We start from the raw sequence: 19,051 nt of genomic DNA, 5'->3' as shown, positions 1-19,051 counted from the left end.
TAACAGACACACAGAGAAAAGGGTGGAAAACTTTGACAAACAGGCGAACATATACACATACAGATACAGCCACTAAGAGATGATGAATAAGTATGTGTGTGAAGACAGGGCTTAGATAGCTCTCCTAAGAGAGATGCAACATTTTTAGTGGTAAATAAATGTTGCGCTTTAGGGTAGACTTGAGATACATGAAGCGGCAAACTAGCCTAGGCCAGTCTTGTTTCGAGGGCTGAGGGGTCTGCCGCCTGTTTGTAGTCTCACGCTTTCATTTGTAGAGGTGTAATTCCAAGTGTGACACATGGCAGAAACTTGATGAGTGACCACCTGCTCAGAATTATGCTTTAGTGACTTGTTGTGGGGGCAAAGGAGAAATCTAGATCTGTGAGTAGTAAAGAAACACTTGTTCATGAAGTTGGCACCACACAAAAAAGAGCAAGGCTTGGGGGATGATTGGGAAAAGTGGTCTTTTTCTCCCTCCCTCTTTTACACAGAAGAAACATGCAGAGTGGGATGCTGATAACTGATCTTACCGGATTGTAGATAGGCCCACCCATCACCTGTAAGATAAATGAAAGAGAACATTAGGAGAATAGTGAGAGTACTCAGCGGTTTTACAAGACTCAGCTGATACAACCCTCCTGTAACTTAGGGCACCTTACTGAGAGTTGGCGACAGTCTGAGATACATGATGAGTGAGCCTTCATGTAGAGTGGGTGAGTACCTGGTACTAAAACTGAATGAGCATATGCCAGCCTAGGGAGAGTTGGGGGCTCTTGGACTAATAAAGGTTTGGCAGCTGGCCCGCCATTGTGGGTTGGTGGCTTTGTGAGACTAGCAAACACTGGACAAACAGCCCGCCATCGAGGGTTAGCAGTGAGGTGGGCTAACAAAGACTGGACAGATGGATGTCCAAATAGAGTAGGTGACTACCTGAACCCAATAACGACTGGGATGATTTCTGTTGATGAACAGGTAGTGACTATTAGGACTAATCATAAAAGGGCAATGGCTCTCCATGGAGAATGAATGACTATGTGAAAATGGCAAAGACTGGGCTGTTTTCTTGCCATGAAGAGCTAGTAACCATGGGATTACTAAAGATAGGGCCGATGGGTCTCTTTGGATAGTTAGGTACTATTTGAGGCTAACAAATCCTGGGCAAATGTTCCTCTCTGTAGAATAGGTGACTATCTGTGACTAACAAATACTGGGCGAAGGGCTCTCCATGAAGAGATCAACAAAGACGTTGCAAAATAACCTGATTTTGTAGTAGTGAATGCATGCCATTACCAACCAGTGAGGGAATGTCCCTCTATGAAAATGTAGCCACTATAAAGTACTAACAAAAAGTGGGCAATTGTTATCCCATCTATGGTCACTGACTACATGGAACCAAGAAAGACTGATCAACTGGCCCCCATGTAGAGTTTGCGAATTCCTGGGACTAACAAAGATTGAGCCCATTGCCCAGCGTGGAGTGTAATGATGCTGTGGCCTACAAATCCAGGATTGGAGAATGACTATAGGGAACATGATGAAGGTGACAATATGCAGAGATAACTGGCAGCTGTCCATTCTGAAAATGTGGATACGCGTAGCCAAGGCCCACAGAAATTTTTGATTAAGACTGAATGTTTTAGCAAAACGTCAAACATATGGTACATGCATAGGATCTATAAACCAGAAAGGGCTTTTCCAATTTAGGAACTCATTGGATCTGATTTAAACATTGAGGCTATTCACGCAGATGCCAACAAATGAACAATGAGAGTCGAGGAGATTGTTACATTTAAAGCCGCTCTGGGAAGTCCACAGGGTACTTGATTTCTATGAACAGAAGCCTTTGGAGACAGATCTGTCAGTCGGTACAATTCCCAGGAAATGGATTGGATGGGCAGTCCTGCCCGTTTCTGGCAATTTTTTGCTCCCAACAAAACTCTAAAAATGTTATAGGTTTAGATGTATTTGAAAAATGAAAACATACCTTCACAAATCACACCTTCTTTTTATGTAGCCAAAATACAGTTGGTTACCGCTTTTGTGGCAGGCAGCGCAGCAGGCAATGAGAGTAATTGTTGCCTTGGTGGGCACCAGTAGATACCATTGGCAAAGCTTTGTTACTGTTAACTAGAAAATTGACTTTAGATCACTTCACTTCATGAAAGCATATATGGAATAGTTGTACGTTGTATAGGGATCAGGAAAAATTAAGGTAGGGCCTATAAGCTGTTCAGATTTAGGTAAGTAACCATACAAGCTGGTTGATTTAGCGTGGGTGTTATGTGTGAAAAGACCTAACAGAACCAACAACAGATGAGGTTTATGGGTTGTATCTGTAATTCTAGGTAGCTGTCTAAAAATGCAGTGGGATCAAGTTATTTATACCTATATGTGTAAGTGTGTGTATGTATGTGTGTGTATATACATACACATTCACATATATGTATAAATGACATAATATATATATATGTGTGTGTGTGTGTGTGTGTGTGTATATGTATATATATACATCATAGTTCTTTAATAATATAAATAGATTACTTTTGTTTGGCATTCACATAATGGTTGTGGTGTAGGTAGTTAGTCATCCAGGCCTGTACTTGTTATATATTGAATTATCCTATGGGACAGAAGTTGGCTGACACTTGGCAAAAGCGAGTAGTTGGATAGTACAGAATAGTACTCTTTGCGTGCTAGTTGGTGGTTTCATGTTGATAGGCAGCTGATACTTTACTTACAGGCAGATTTCCAGGTTGGTATCCAGGCATGCCCATTCCTCCCTAGGAAAAAAGAGCATAATGACAATGTAATCCCACATAAGCTCTGTATATAATTTTTTTTATAACACACTTTATTGATTTTGCTTTTAAACCATCACATCCATGAATACATTTCACATTGCTTTTGTAAGTATGCATAATAATTTACATTTATTTGTGTCAGTACTTGACAGTTGATGTTACACATTTGGCTTGCATATCTTAAACCTTGCATTCACATTTCTAAATTTGGCGTCAGATAACAATTTGGTATCGAAATACATTACACATGTGTTAAATTAACAACTCAACCATCCCTCCCTCCACCCCCCTTTTCTCCTGGCTCTGTTCGGCTTACGCGCTAATATGCTATTTTGTCTCGGTCACCTTTATGCTACCTGTGTAGTGTTATTGTATTGACTCTATGGCTGCTGCTCTGGTCTGTACTTGCGCTGAGATTGGCTGCTTGGTGATATAGCTATGTACACCTTCTTCTATCCAAGGGCTGTGGGAAGGGATCAATAGCTAGAGCTTTGAGGGCCACTAACATTAGATTCCACTCCATAGAGATCTGATTTTTCCGCATGCCACGGGCGTCTTCCCGCCTGATGGCCGCATTTTCTGCTCCGCCCCAGCGCACCATTTCACGTGCCAATTGTGGACTGTTGGGGGCTTCTGTGATTTTCATCTCATTGTTATGGAGCGCTTAGCTAGCAGTAAAGCTAGGTCTGGAAAGCGGAGTTGTACCTTATGTGACTTGAAGCGTCTATGAAGCCCCAATATGCATCTTCTGACTACTACGTTTATTTGGAGATTGCTCACCATTTCCATGCTGTGTGTTACTTCCCCCCAATATACATTAAGACTCAGGCAGGACTATAACGTGTGGACATTGTCGGCTCCTGCTACTTTGCATCAAGGGCAATAGTGCAAGCGGTGTGGTGTAAGGTAGGCCCTATGTAAAATCTGTATTGTATAAATCTAAATGTTGCATTCCTCAACACTTTCTTGGGATATTTTATGATACCAGCCCACTCCTTGTCAGAGAATTCCTTCTCTATGTCTCTTGACCAGTTGTTGCACAGTTCGGTAAGGAATATCTCAGTGTGTGCTCTGGTTCCTCTATATAACCATTTTATTAGATGGCGCCCTTCTCCCATCAAGTACATTGCCTGCACTAATTCATGTGTTGGGGGCTCTTCCCTAGTGGGAGCCCAGTACTTCTTCAAATACAGGAGTATGGCGGCTTGTGTCATATATAGATTTCCTAGAACACCTTTCTCCTGAGTGAGATTCTCATGGTCCATCAGTGTGTTATTGTTAAAGAGTGCGCCTACCGTTTCCACCCCTCCTTCGGACCAGGTGAAGATGGTACGTCTAGTGATCTGCCCATTTGGTGTTGAAGGGGATGTTATTGGCATATGGGAGGCACTGGCTCGTGTATTGTAGTGCTTTTTTCCAGTATGCAAGAGCGATGCATAATAGTGCCGGTGCATCTCGAGGGATCTTGCTCCGTGGCAGGAGTAGTGTGTGTAAGGCACCTCAGTGGATGTCTTGCGCTGTGTATCCTATTTCTTGTAGGTTGCGACCAGTAATCCAGCAGGACAGCCACTGGAGTTGGCTCACATAACAATATGCACGGAGGTCTGGTGCTCCCAGCCCACCCCTACTGGACCCTAATTGCAACTTATTGAGTACCACCCGCCTTTCACCATTGCCCATGATCAATTCCGATAGTATTGTGTCAAGTGTTTTAAAGAGGGGGTTAGGCACCAGCACTGGCAGATTAGTGAAGAAGTATAGGAGCCATGGAAGAACCACTATTTTGTATATGGCTATGCGGCCTATCACGGAAAGTGGTAGCGCGGTCCAGAAGACCACTTGGGGGCGGATCGCTCTAATCGCTCTTGTCCGGGTACCCTCTATTAAGTCTTGTTGTGACCTATACATTTGGATTCCTAGGTACTTGAATGTGTGCAATACTACTGTTAGGGTGTATTGCCCAAATCTAGTCGTGTCTGGGCGGTCACCTGCGCGAAAAAAGAAGGTGTGTGACTTTGTCTCATTTATGGCGAGCCCTGATATGCACTCAAATTGTGAAAATACACTCGGTATCGGGTCCAATGTGTTGCTCAGATCGCAGGCATATTTTATTAAGTCGTCCGCAAAAGCTGATATCACGTGTGTGGAGCTGCCTTGTTGGATTCCCTTTTGTCCCACCTCTTTTCTAAGATTAATGGCTAAGGGTTCCAGGGCTAACACAAATAATAGAGGTGACAGGGGGCAGCCTTGTTGTGTGCCTCTGCCAACTGAGTATGTGCGGGATATACGGCTCCCGGTGCAGACTCTAGCCGTGGAGCCCGCATAGAAGAGTATATTCTGGTGATATGCCAAATTTCTCAATGGCCTTGAACATATAGTCCCACTTTACTGTATCAAATGCTTGGCGTAGATCAAGTGTGACACATCCTGCATTTGTATACTCTATTGGGGTAGCGTCCATTACGTGGTATAGTCTCCTGATGTTCAGTGACGTGCTGCGTGCTGGCACAATACCGCACTGGTCTATGTAGACTAATTTGCTCAGGTATGGGAGTAGCCGGGGTGCCAAAACTTTACTCAGTATCTTGTATTCATCAACTCTGTACATAATCTCAATACTTCCCTAACTGACATATTACCTCATTATTCCTATATAGCATGAACCAGTGTCCCACACTTGAATGTCTGCTATGTAAAGGGATGTCCCTAAATTATTGTTCTGTTGACTTTCTTCATAGAATTGCTTTAACATAGTGTAAGGACAAACTTACTTGTATGGTTTGGAAAGCGGTGCCACATTGCTTCTACTCTACATTATCTGTCCTGTGAGTTCCATCAGTGAACTCAACAATCTCTACATCCACCAGAGGTGCTCCATGATTTTGATGACATTCAGCAGCAAAGACTTCTAAGTATATACTCATAATCAAGCGTGGCAACAGCTGCCTGATGCCAGGTGATGTGTAACCAGTTGATTCTAAGACAAAGAGCACAGGCTATTTATAATAACCCTGGTGAGGTGTGTGAGGTGGGGGCAAGAGGGGGCCTACTACCCCAACCCCTGTCTAATAGATGCACATCACTCTAAAGCAACCCTGTTGCCCACAGAATATGCAATGTATATTTATTTGAGTGGGTGTGCAGGGGTAATGTATTACCCAAATGTGCTGTGACCCAGCAAGAGTGCGTGGAGTGAGAGGTGCACAGAAGGGCAGTTCTCCCATAGATTACCTTGCCCTTCCCTGGCCATATGCATCACGTACAGTGGATGCTTCGCATAGCGCCTTGATAGATCACTAAGACCAGGTCAGCTCTTACAGCTTTTACCAATATGACATCCAGATAAGCTTTGTTGAGTTGCCAAGGTTAGAACTTTCTGCATCTGAAAGACGTCTCTATGCTGTTGTGAAGGAGAATGTTGGGTCGGAAGTCAGGAACTTCAAGAAGTCTTCAAAGTGGAAGTCTACCTTCAAAGATGTTTCTCTGGCCCTTTCATGTGCAAAATAACCTTTTCAAGCTTTAGTTCACCAGGGCATGTTGAAAAACGTCCACCGGGCATGAAAGAATGGATAGACCGGTAACTAGGATGAATAAGGCGTCATCCTTGGAGGAATCTTTGTCACTGGCAGAGGAAAGCAGTGCATCCATCGTCTTGGATCATCATGGGATGAAAGCCGGAGACAAAGTCAACGTCGCCACCGCCCTTGAAGCTGCTGACAAGATACAACAACAGCCGGCACTCCCAATTTGTGTAAATCCTTATGTTTAACATTAGGAAGCACCATAAGTGCAGTCTGTGCAATACTACACTTTTAATCGATTCCTGTATTTTGTTAAGTCATTAATGGTGAATATCATCTGCAGGCTGAAAAAGTAACTTGGTCATTGAGGTGTAATTTGGTTCTGAGGGTCCTCCAAGTACCTGCTTTCCCTAGATGCTATTTCTCTTCCCACTGTACTAATGAAGGCCGGTTTCTAGAAGCTTGAGACTTAAGCTGGATGATCATAGTGAACGATGAATGGCTAAAAGAAATGCTGGTGCATGGTCGACTTAGTCAAATGCATTGGAAATCCATAAATGCCAATAAAGCTTATACTTTTTAACTTTTCTGCTCTGTGGTTGTCTTCTCTTCACTGTAAAGTGATTGTTGTTGATGGTAATGTTTCTGTGAATGGGTTTGATTGTGCCTGCTTGGTTGCTTTGCAATTGTCTCTGAATGGATTGCCATCAACTCACTGTTCTTTGATTGAGCAGGTCAAAGGGAGTGTTTTTTTGCATATATGTGTGTAATCAGTGCTTTTTTTCTTGCTCATTGACTCCAATTGGTTGTTCTCTCTATTGCTTCTGTGTGGTTACCCTGTGATTGTGTTTATTATGATTCACTGCCTTTCCAAGGCTGCTCTTGTCTTGCACTGGCTGCCCTGTGTGTTACTTGAGGTTAGGTTGGTCTGATAGCCCACCTTGCCTCCCCCACGTTTTTCCCTATGATACTTACTGGCATCCCTCCAGGCATTCCCCCGGGCATTCCCCCGGGCATCCCTCCGGGCATTCCTCCGGGATAGTACTGAGGAGGCTGTCCCATCCCCTAAAATAGACAATAAAAAATAGTATGCAACCACATCCACCCTACTATGCATTTCATTATAATACTTGCATCCACCATCCTTCCCTTTCATTGATTCTGCCAGTCCCACTTTCATATGACACGGTTACACCCACATAAATATAAAATACACAATCCGATCTCCTTCTATAAGCACTGCTTTTAAGAAAAAAGGGACCGAATATGCCTGAAATGCCTTTTTTAGAGAATGGAGCACCATTTGTACCCTCTCTGCTGCTCTCTCTAGCCCAAGCCCCCTTTCACAAACGTACCTTCATCTATGCAGTGCCCTCTCCATTCCATGCCCATTTCTCTTCATTTATTCCATCACCCTGTGCTCCCCTTCCTGCCATCCACCATTCTCTGTTGCATGCCCCCTTACCTGCCTCTTACCCTTTTAATCTCTAGCCCTTTGCCCACCCCCTTTATCCCATGCCCCTTTTCTGCACTGCCTTCTTTCGACACTGGTTCTGCTTTTCCACCACTCACTTCTCAATCCCATGCTTTCCTTCCCTCCCTTACCACTCTGAGTCATAAGTCCCCTTTCCCACCATTCACCCCTATAGATCCCACACCCCTTTCCCATTACTCACCACGCCCATTCCACCCATGTTGCCTTGGAATCCTCCTCCAATGAAGTTGATGGACTGGATGGTGACATCTCCATCCACTTGCAAGCACTCTACACGTTCCAGTGGAATCCTGTGCCGGAACTCATAGAAGGGTGCCCCATTCACGTTCACCTATGACAGCAGATAAAATGCTTAGGTGACCAAGGGATAAATGTAATTGTAATTGCATTCTTAGCGCTTCCTGCCACTGATGAGGAGTCAAAGCGCTTTTTCAGCGAGTAGCACGCTACTCGGGAACCCAAAACGAATTAGTGGTCAATCAGTATAGGGAAATATAAGATTAATTTGAGCGCTAGACATCTGAGTTTGTTATTTGTATTGAAAAAGGATAGTGGAGGGATAGAAGAGGGAAAGGTTTGCATTTACATCATGCTTGCTACCCCTGATGAGGTGTTGAAGCACTTTTTGGCTTGTAGCAATCTACTCCGGAACCCAAAAAGGATTAGTGGTGATTTAGTATAGGGAAATTTTAAATTATTTGAGCAGTGGACATGCTATTCTGATATTTGAATTGAAAAACAATAGCAGAGTGATAGGAGAGGGAAGGGTTTGCATTTATATAGCGCTTGCTACCCCTGATGAGGTGTTGAAGCGCTTTTCGGCAGGTAGCATGCTACTCTAGAATACAAACAGGATTAGTGGGGAATTAGTATAGGGAAATATGAAATTAATTTGTTTGGTGGACATGTTAGTTGTTATGTGGATTGAAGCGGCAGCGCCGGGACGCCCCTTAGCTGTGGGCAGCTGTGCGCTTAAAAAATGGAGTTAACATAACATAACAAAAGGATAGTGGTGGGATAGGAAAGGATTTATGACATTTTTGGAGCTCATAGCAGTAGGAGGAGGTTTGGTATGAGTAAAAGGGAGTAGGAGGGGTAAGAGTCAGAGGCAAGGGTTCAGAAAGGCTTGTTTGGGAGATCTGAATAGTAAAAAAGGTATGAGTTGATGCAAGGAGGGGTAGAGGAGGGAAGAGTCTAGAAAAGTTTATTTTGAGGCTCGTAGTAGAATGGGGCTTTGGATGAGTGAGAGAGTGGAGGTAGAGGATATATTGAAAGAGATATAAGGTGAGAAATCAGGTAGTGCAATCGAGGACGACTACTAATCGAGTAGGAGTGGTTAAGCATTTAAGGGTCAGCATACTTGAATGGCACAGGGGTGAAATTATCTTCATGCTACATAAATCTAAGCCTGTGACGGACCTTATCCCAAAGATATCCACGTTCACATAGTCATTGCAAGTATTCTTAAACAAAACCCACCTTGTATATGCTAAGCCAGAACACGAAACTGTGGCACTGGAACTCCAAAAATTCTTAGTTTGTGCAGGTGATGGGCATACCCACTCTTTTGAGGACCAGGACATATTTTTCATCCTCACTCTTTGACCCAGAGTGAGAAAGAGAAAGGCCAAAAAGGGAGAAGGATGCAAGCGGAGAAAGATTGGGAAAAAGTGACAAATAGAGAAAGGGACGATGAAAAAGATCTTGAGAAAAAGAGATAGGAAGTGGAGGATGGTGGAGGAAAGAGGCATTACTTGGATTCAAGACTAGGCCGCCCTGGCATTTGGTAACCCTGACATTTGGCAGCACTGGTGGTAAGCTCCCAAGAAAAGTTGGAAGCACAGATCTCCAAATGCAATTTCCCTCCAACTGTGAGGAACCCATGACAGACATAAGAGACCAGGATTTTGAAGGCCCATGTCAAAGTTACACTAGGTAAAAATTGGTGCAAGCACACTCGGGATCACTTAGTTGTGCCTCAAAAACAGGCATTACCCAGCACAAATGTGCATACTCCCACAGTGACTGCCATTCAGAATAAAAGGTTTTGTAGCACATATAAAGGAATATTGCATTGTTTGTGCCTCCGGTATTGTTCTGCGATCCTTGTAGGGATGTCTTGCTCCCCAGGCATTTGAGCAGAAATAAAAATGGGCAAATGTTATATGATACCTAATACTGACAGTTTTGGTATCAGACAATTAGTTCCATTAATGAAAGCAGGGATTACAGTACAGGCTTCTTTGTCCTAATGTTCACTGGGTGGCTACAAATCCACAGAAGGCTGGAGTGTAATGTCAGGGTGAAGTCTTTTTTGTCAAGCCCCTTACCTGGTAAAACTCATTGTTAATAATGAAGACCAGCTCAAAGTGCTCCCCCTTGCGGAAAGGCATTTCATGCTTTTTCTCTTCTGAACACCAGGACCCGCCCTGGAAGCTGTTGAAGACTATTTTGTCCCGTCCATCGAAGCGCGGGTTGAAGTGGAAGGCAATGTCAGCCCCCTCATATGACCCGCACATGAAATTCACATGAAACCTATAGGAGGTAAGGATAGAGTGTAAACCATCTATTGATCTAATTGTCACAATTTAGAAGTATCCATTTGGACACATATAGTCTCAAAACTATATGGATGTTGAAAAAAGTTACATGATCTGAAGTTCTGTGCATGTGCGGTGCAGAGAAGATGATGCATTTAGGTGAAGTTGTGATAGTCGGGCACCTTGACGACAGGTAGTTTAGGTGAAGATTTTGTGTGGTTGGCAAGTTCTATTGGGATCCCAATTGGGAAATCTGTAGGTTGGAGCATTAGACCTGGTTTAGTGAATGGCTGTTCACCACACATCCTAACAATCAGCACATTAAAGACCGTCTTCGCTACTCAACTTCAACATACTTCTAATATCCCAAAATCAAGGTTTCAATTGATAGTCGAAAGCACTCCCCACTCACATATAGCCTAACTTCCAATGGACCTAGACACAACTACAAATGAACATTCTTAGACATCACATGCTAGACAGAACTATTACACCCTTGTGTCCACAAGACCACACCAAATCCATAGAATTGGGAAAACAGTGCCAATCCAACAGCAGTCATGCACCACACCAAGACACCACACAACCACTCCAAGCTTAAACATTACACGTCATCATGTGCACTCTTACACATCATAATTACTCCCCAGGCTTGTGATGCTTATAGTGAAAGCACCTATTCTCCATCTAGCAATGGACACCGATCACCCAACCCAGGAAAAATGGAAAAGTCCATTGACACGACCACCCATACAAATAATTTCATTTTTTCACTTTATGCCCTGTATATACTGCTTTTTAGATAACTATTGAGCAAACTCTACGAATCACCTACAAGCAAACGCCAACAAATAGACACAATTGTTTGACTGTTCACGCTTTTGTTCGAAATGGTGCCAAGATATGGAATCCATTCTTATGTCATAAGCATGCTTGTGAGATCATGTAACTGCCAATAATAAGACGTAACATACAGCACTGCCTGCAGGTTTGTGACTGCCGTGTGATCCAACATTTGGCAGCACTTGATGCATGTGAAAGTAACCCATAAAATACATTAAAAGATAATATAGGCCCGGCCAGTGTTGACACAAACATTGCGGTGTGGTTGGATATGTGGCAAGAGTTTAGTGTGCCTGATGCAGGTCCTGTGGTCAGGCATGTGGTGAAATTAGTTTGTGCTGACACTGGCATGTAGCATCAATGTTCCATATTAGGCCCAGTGCCAGGCTAGGCCCAAGAGGCAGGAATTTAATGGCAGCTCTCTTATGCCAGATGGCCTGTAAGCAGATCTTTGATGGAAACTCTCCTGTGAAGCTCCGCAAAAAGATATATCATGGTAACCCTCTCCAGATACATGTATATGAGGGCAGCCCTCCTGGCCCAGATGCCATCTAAACATATATGTGATGGCAGTGCCCTTGGCCCAGATACCCTATCAGCGTTAATGTGAAGGCAGCCTTCTTGTGTCATATGGAGGCCCTGTCAGTGGATATGTGATGCCACCCTCTTCTAACACATCCAGGCCCTGTGAACAGAAATATGCTGGCATTGTTCTGTATTACATGTGAACCCATAACCGGACATGCGTGGCAACACTGTGTGCCTTCCACGGCATAAATGGACCTTCTAAGCGGATCTAGAGATGTGGGCTTATGTGCAATTAAAGTAATGCCTTGAAATTTTGCAAAACCCAACATTTCAACTGATTGCATTCAACTCTTTAAACTATTGTATGTAAACACATATAGTGTGAGGTACAAGCATGCAGACCAGGGCAGGCATATCAGTAACCGTGAGCGTGCACACCATAACATGTAAAAAACTGTCACTTGACTCTGACTTCAGCTGGAAACCCATAACCATCCATTCAAGAAGGAACAGAACCCATTGCTAATGCACTGTAATGTTACAGAAATACCCTGGTTTAGTCAACAATAAAAAAACTTAGCCACTGCTTCCATAAAAGCGTTTCGGAATCAGGTGCATTAACCAACTGTGGTTACTTGCGGGTTAATGTACATAGGATAATGTCCCCATGACTGTCAGCTGTAACTAAAGGGATGAGGCTTTAATCATGGGGCTGGTTTGAGATAATCTATGGTCTTTGGCTTGGGCAGATGGCTGAGCCCATTGTGGCCACATGTCTCATTACAGAGCTTCCTGGATTGTTATCAGGTCACCATGACTACTCAATCACATTATAGAACCACAATGTATGGTGACCAACTATGCGTCATACTGTGAGATCTGTATCAGTATTTGGAAATTATGTTCGTAAATGGGTAAACTGTGTATACAACACTTTGTGTACGTCCACACAAGAATTCAAATAAGCCTGATGGCGCAATGTATTCGCATAATGTAAGCACGCACCTGTCTATTCAGGTGTGAGCTGTGGTGTATCACAGATGCATATACATAGTGAGATTGCAAAAGTGTATTTATACATGTGCGCGCACATGGTGTGAGCAGACTTACCGTGGAACATCTGTAGTGAGAATCCGTATTGAAGACTGCACATGCCACCATGGGTGAGTGAGTGGGCAAGAGACTGCCTCTGTCAAAACTAGAGGACTGGTCTCAGTGCTCCTGTACATCAGCCACCCCACATGACTTCTTGGCATCCCACATAAGACCTTACAACTGGCATTGTATGAATGCCAGAACTGGATTCAAAGAGCAATCATGCCTTGCAAGTTGATGGGTCTGTGCTGCTCAATGTTGCTGCCAGTTACCTAGCCAGCATCACATTTTTTTAATATGGGTGCCACCAAAAGTGAGACAGGAAGTAGAGACTCCACATTCATGCACAAAATCTGGTTCAACAAGAAGTGTGGGAAAAAAAGTGTACGTCAAGTGCAAGTTACCTGCTAATATGATGGGGAATTGTGCCCTGGATATAGACGGACATCCCTCCTCGAAGGCCTCCGGAAATCGGGTTCATGAAAGGAATGGGCTAAAATGAAAAAAAAAATAAACATTAGTCGTCACTAAGACCACTGCAAAAAAGTTACCAGATTACTTTACATTACAAAAACCATAATACAAAGGTGCCTGCGTTGGCGCACAGCAGCCCATTGTGCACCGGCGCATTCCTGCCCTTTTCTTTTGCCATAGGGCGGCGCTGCCCTATGGCAAAAACACATAAATGAGGCCCTCAATGTCATGGCAATGTGTAAGACATCAGTTGACACATACAAATCAAAAATGACAGCACTGAAATTTTTTTATCAACAAGTTTGCACAAAATTTCTGATTTTAGGAGAACCACAACCAAATTGTTACATTTTAACAGCCCATGACTATTTTGACACTAAAGTAACCATAATATCAGAGTAAGCAGTATTTGTAGCACTGAAGTAGCCAACACATGTTTAGTGGAATCTTGTCTCCACTCCTTCAGGGCAGTTTTATCCAATTAATGCAGGAAAATCCGTATAATCCATAAAGTCAAAATCCAGATGTAGGCAACCGTGCAGGCAACTGTAGAATTTCCAGATTAAGGTCAATTAACAGGCAAATAGAGAGAGGCTGCGCGTTCCCGCATAAACCCGCCTTCATGAACAGCTATAGTTGCCTGCACTGGTTGCCTATTCTGGATTTTGACTTTATGGATTATACTTATTTTTCCGTATTAATTTGATAAAATTGCCCTGAAGAAGTCAAGACAAGATTCCGCGAAAGATGCGTTTTCTACTTCAGTACTGCAACTACTGGCTAATCTGATGTTATGATTACTTCACTGTGATAATAGTCATGGACTATTATAATGTAACATTTGGTTGTGGATATCCTAAAGTCTGAACTTTTGTGCAAACTTGTTGATAAACAATTTTCAGTGCTGTCATTTTTTATTTGTATTGTCAACTGATGTTTGACACATTGCCATGACATTGATTGTATATATAAACAGCAAAATATAGTAATATCACACCAGCAAAACTTCTCTTTGTGGTCTAATTTTTTTAATGGTATTCTGATGTTAACTCCCCACTACCTTCATTGTATTCAACAAATTTTTTGTCTGCTGGATAAACTGACATTAGTCGGGGAGTGCGCAGGGTCATTTCTCAGTATTTGTCTGTCATTTTAATGTTGATTTCCATCTGCTTTTTAACACTGTTAAATGTTTAAACTGATACACACTTATTTGTTTGTCTAATCATTAGACCATACGAATTTTGCTTTGGTGCAGTAAATCAGCAATACATAGAACACAGTTATATTGTTTTTCACAGTATCGTAATTCCTGGTCCAGCACACCTGAGCCAAACTTGTTGGTTTGACAAAACAAATTCAAATTTAATAAACAATATTGATCTTTGAACAAACAGAGTTTTGCCAAACTATTGACAAGATACTTTAATGATAATCCACTGGAAGCCACTAATGTCCCCAATTGTTCTGAGTAAAATACGTTTGAACAGCAGTATCCTCAGTCAACATTTTCTTAAGAGTAGACATACAGTGAGAGATATTCTATTGTTACTTTGCGGAGGTTGCATCTGGAGTCATTGCATCAGGGGTATTACGTTGGAAGTCATTGTACTTGAGTAACTTTTCCAGTGTTCATTTAACATTGCAGGGTTTACTTCACAGGTAAGTTAGTCTTAAGTATCCTAACCTTAAAAAGAAAAATATGTTTGTGTGTGTGTGTGTATGGGTATATATATATATATATATATATATATATATATATATATATATATATATATATATACACACACTATACACATGCACACATAGATTTATAAATATACACATATTGTTAAAGTTTGGACACTTAAAATATAATAGTAATTTAAATGTAATTTAATTGTTCAGTAAAATATATTTACTATTTTTACATGGTTTTATTCATTTTTTAAACAAATGACTGTCATTATTAGAGTATTTTCTCCTGAGGGGGTCGCAATAATTGACCAATGTCCAAGGAATGAACCTTGTCATTATTGCACCAATAAAAGTGAATTACACAGCAGCAAATAGAAACTAGTGTCCAACATGTAACGCAAATTATCCAGTTAGGGAAAGTTGAGATGTGATGGTCCGGGATTGTGCCTGGGAGGACTCAGTTTCGCCTTTTTTAGGAATTTGCTGACATTGCACAGCAGTCTAGGATACCGTTAAAAGAAAATGTATCCATTCATACCACTTTATTCCACATTTCCTTGGTCAACAGCCACTCTCAGACATCCTTAAACCACAGCTTTATCGAGGGACCTCTAGGATGTATACAGTGTATCATTATTCTACGTTTTGCTAGTAACCGCACCAGTGATGTGAACCTATATCCGATTTTACTTTTTTGTTTGTTTGGGATTGAGGCCCAGTATGCAGTGTTTCAAAGAGCGGTTGACCCTCAGTGATGGTATTGTCACCCAGACGGATCATCAACCCCCCCCCCCCACCTATCGCCAGCACCTTGAGACCCTCACGGGTAAGTAGCCGCGCTGTACAAACCACTGATTAATTGATTGATTTTGTGGTCAAAGCTTCTGCCATCAGGCCCCAATTCTCAATAATTACTGGGCATCAACAAGTCATGCAGAGAGAGTTTGCTGCAGCCTGTCTGCATCTAGGACAATCCAACGTTTGTGTTGTATATATCTTGCTAAGTATATATGGGGTTAGGTAGGCACGATGCATGATTTTAAATTGTAGCAGCGGAATCTAACATTGCTTGAAGCCCCCTTATGATACCCTAGCCCTCCGTCCCATTCTAAGTCAGTGACAGTCACCAGTATCGTGTTAACATTTAGCAAGTATTGTCAGTGGGTCATGTATCCTATCTTGCAGCATCGCCTTGTATATGTAGGAGAAAGGTCTGCCCCAATCTTGAAGTCCTACAAGGGCATTCAGCATGCGTGATTCGGATGGTTGCTCCAGAAAGCCAATTCAGCATCTGTGCACCGCTGCAGTCAGTTTAGCAAATGTCAGAAATTGACCTGGGCCAATCCTGAATTTGTTCCTGGGTTCCTTAAACGTGAGTACCATCTCACCCTGATAGAGGTCCCTCTGTATCCAACCTGCTGTTTCCTCTACCCTATTCAAACTGCAGAAACACAGATGGGTCCACAACTCCCTCGCAGACACAAAAGGGACACCACTCACTACATAGTTGCAAAAGTATTCCCAGACCTGAGACATTAAGATGTAGCACTGTCTGAGACTGATGCCTCCAGGTCCAGTGCACCACATCCAACTATCTTGGGGGTACCAGCCCACCAGAATTGTCCTGTCCCTGTTGAGGGTCTCCACAATCCACAGCACGAGTCGCTGCCGCTGGGAAGTTATGTAGTAGTACTCAGAATCTGGAAGTGACAAGCAGTCCTCTTCATTCGAGGGTTTAAGTGTACTTAGGGCATGGTTTAGATTTTGGCAGACAGGTTACTCCGTCACAACGGTGACAGATATCCCATCTGCCAAAATATAAAGCCCATAGGATATTACGGGATTTACATTTGGGCGGACGGGATATCCTTCACCCTTGTGACAGATTGACCTGTCTGACGAATCGAAATCAGGCCCTTACTTTAATGATAGGGTGTGCTCCATCCCACAGTAATTTATTAATTTAGTATTAAGTAATTCAATGTAGTTAATAAATAAGTAATTCGTTTATTGATTTAAATTTTAATAAATACTAAAGGAACTAGCATTTTTTAGAGTTTAGGGATGGGTGGTGAATAAAGGTAGTAAGGTGTTTTTAGAGTTCAGGGATGGATAGTGTAGAAGAATAGCAAGGAGAATTGAGGACTTAGGTATGGGTATTGTATAAGGGTAGCATGAAGTTTGTAGGGCTTCAGGAAGGGTAAGGAATAAGGGCAGTAACTGTTGTAGGGCTCAGACAAAGGTAGCGGACAGGGCTAGTAGAGTTCATGGATGTATAGTCTATTGGGTAGTAAGGAGCCTTAGGGTTCAGGATCAGTAGTGCTTTTATTGTTCTAGGTTGGAAAGTGTATAAGGATAGGAATTCGTTTTTAGGGTTCAGTCGTGGGAAGTAAAGGGCTTTTAGAGTATAGGGTTGAGTAGTGTATAGGGGTACTAAGGTGTTTTAGGGTTCATGGATGGGTAGTGTATAGGGGGAGTAAGGTGTTTTTTCGGGATCAGAGTTGAAAATTTAAAATTAAATTATATACATGTAAATAAAGTAATTTCCTTTTTATAAAATATTACATTTAATTATTTATAATAATTTATTTCTAGTGTAATTACTTTATAGATGGTCTTAATATATTTCTTTAAACTAAACAAATCCAATAAATTCTAGACAGAAGCAATACTTGCAAGTATAATACTCCAAATGTTAAGTACTGCAGTTTAATTGTATTCCTGATGTAATCAGCAGGATGTTACGACCCCCAATGCAATCAATGGCGAAGTAACAACTGACATTCACACTGAGATAACCATGCTATTTTGACTGGACCCACTGATCTGGTTAAGAGTTGCTGGCAAAACGAGTTCCTTAATTCCATCCTCCTCACTCCAAATAACTGACTAATATCCAGCACTCAAATTACTTTCATATTTCACTATACTAATTCACCACTAAGCCTTTATGGGGTTATGGAGTAGCGTAATACTTGCCGAAAACGCGCTTCAACACCCCATCAGGAGTAACGTGCTATATAAATACAAACCTTTTTTCCCTCTTCTATCCTTCCTATATCCTTCTGAATCCAAATAACTGACTAACCTATCCACCACTCAAATAACTTTCACATTTCACTATACTAATTCAACACTAATCCTTTATGGGTCCGGAGTAGCGCGCTACTTGCCGAAAAAGTGCTTTGACGCCTCGTCAGGGGTAGTAAACGCTATATAAATGAAATTACAATACAATATAATACCATTCTCCTCAATATGTTTATGCTTCAGTCTTCAACAAGTTCATTGTGTGATTGATTTAACCCCTTGGCCGCTGGGGTAATTCCCCCACTGTTCTGGGGGGCGGGGGGGCGAACAGCGCCCCGGTGCTTGTGATGAGCTCAGCTCGTCATGAGCCACGGTGGCCTTGTGCTCATGACGAGCTGAGCTCGTCACAGCCACACCCGTTTCTTTGGAAAGCTCAGCACAGTGGGGGAATTAGCCCCGCGTGCGAGAGTTGGAGCCGTTATGACGAGCTCAGCTCGTCATGAGCATGGGAGGGGTTAATAGATATAGGTCTTAGAAGGATAACGTGATGACTAGAGGTAAAGGGGGTTGTGATCAAAGGAACAATCTGGGAGATTACTGCAAAATAATCCTGAGGAGGTGATAGGAGGTCGAATCAACGGGATGCTGAAAAATGCAACTCGTGCCCAATATAAAAGATGGATGCCGTGCGTGGGAAAGGTTTTTAATGTTATTTGCAGAGGTGCCACAGGCACTGGAAGGTCAATTTATAATGTGAAAAGTCTGAAATTAGAAACATCTCTCATGGTCGCCATGTTGTCAGCACCAACTGAATATATGAAACAAAGACAAACTACAGATATTTTTTTTTGCAACGAGATTGGGCATAAATGCATAAAAGAGTTGCGAATTGTGCCCCCGCTGTGCACCAAAAACCAGAAGAGAATTTAATCGACTTGAACAGTGTGCTCTTCCATGGCATCACAAATCCCACAAGTTTGTAGAGTTGAAAGTAGGGATGGGCGAGCCACTGAAAGCTTGAGTCTGAATCCTGTCTCTGAGTCAGCT

The 19,051-nt window shown here is 42.4% G+C and overlaps 1 protein-coding gene across 1 annotated transcript in view; it reads right to left on the bottom strand.

Moving 5' to 3' along the window:
• Nucleotides 1-19,051, bottom strand: part of LGALS4 (galectin 4) — a 31,850-nt gene that overhangs the window by 6,217 nt on the left and 6,582 nt on the right. The window contains exons 2-7 of the mRNA XM_078661194.1: nucleotides 13,228-13,316; nucleotides 10,148-10,352; nucleotides 7,999-8,148; nucleotides 7,298-7,387; nucleotides 2,739-2,780; nucleotides 531-557 (exon numbers count right to left, since the gene is read on the bottom strand). Of these exons, the coding sequence (XP_078517320.1) occupies nucleotides 531-557; nucleotides 2,739-2,780; nucleotides 7,298-7,387; nucleotides 7,999-8,148; nucleotides 10,148-10,352; nucleotides 13,228-13,316 (603 nt within the window). The remainder of the gene's footprint in view (nucleotides 1-530; nucleotides 558-2,738; nucleotides 2,781-7,297; nucleotides 7,388-7,998; nucleotides 8,149-10,147; nucleotides 10,353-13,227; nucleotides 13,317-19,051) is intronic.

Source organism: Lissotriton helveticus, chromosome 9 (genome assembly GCF_964261635.1).
Source record: "Lissotriton helveticus chromosome 9, aLisHel1.1, whole genome shotgun sequence".
NCBI lineage: Eukaryota > Metazoa > Chordata > Amphibia > Caudata > Salamandridae > Lissotriton > Lissotriton helveticus.
The sequence above is the reverse complement of the archived record's forward strand: the minus strand, read 5'-3'. Positions and strand labels throughout refer to the sequence as shown.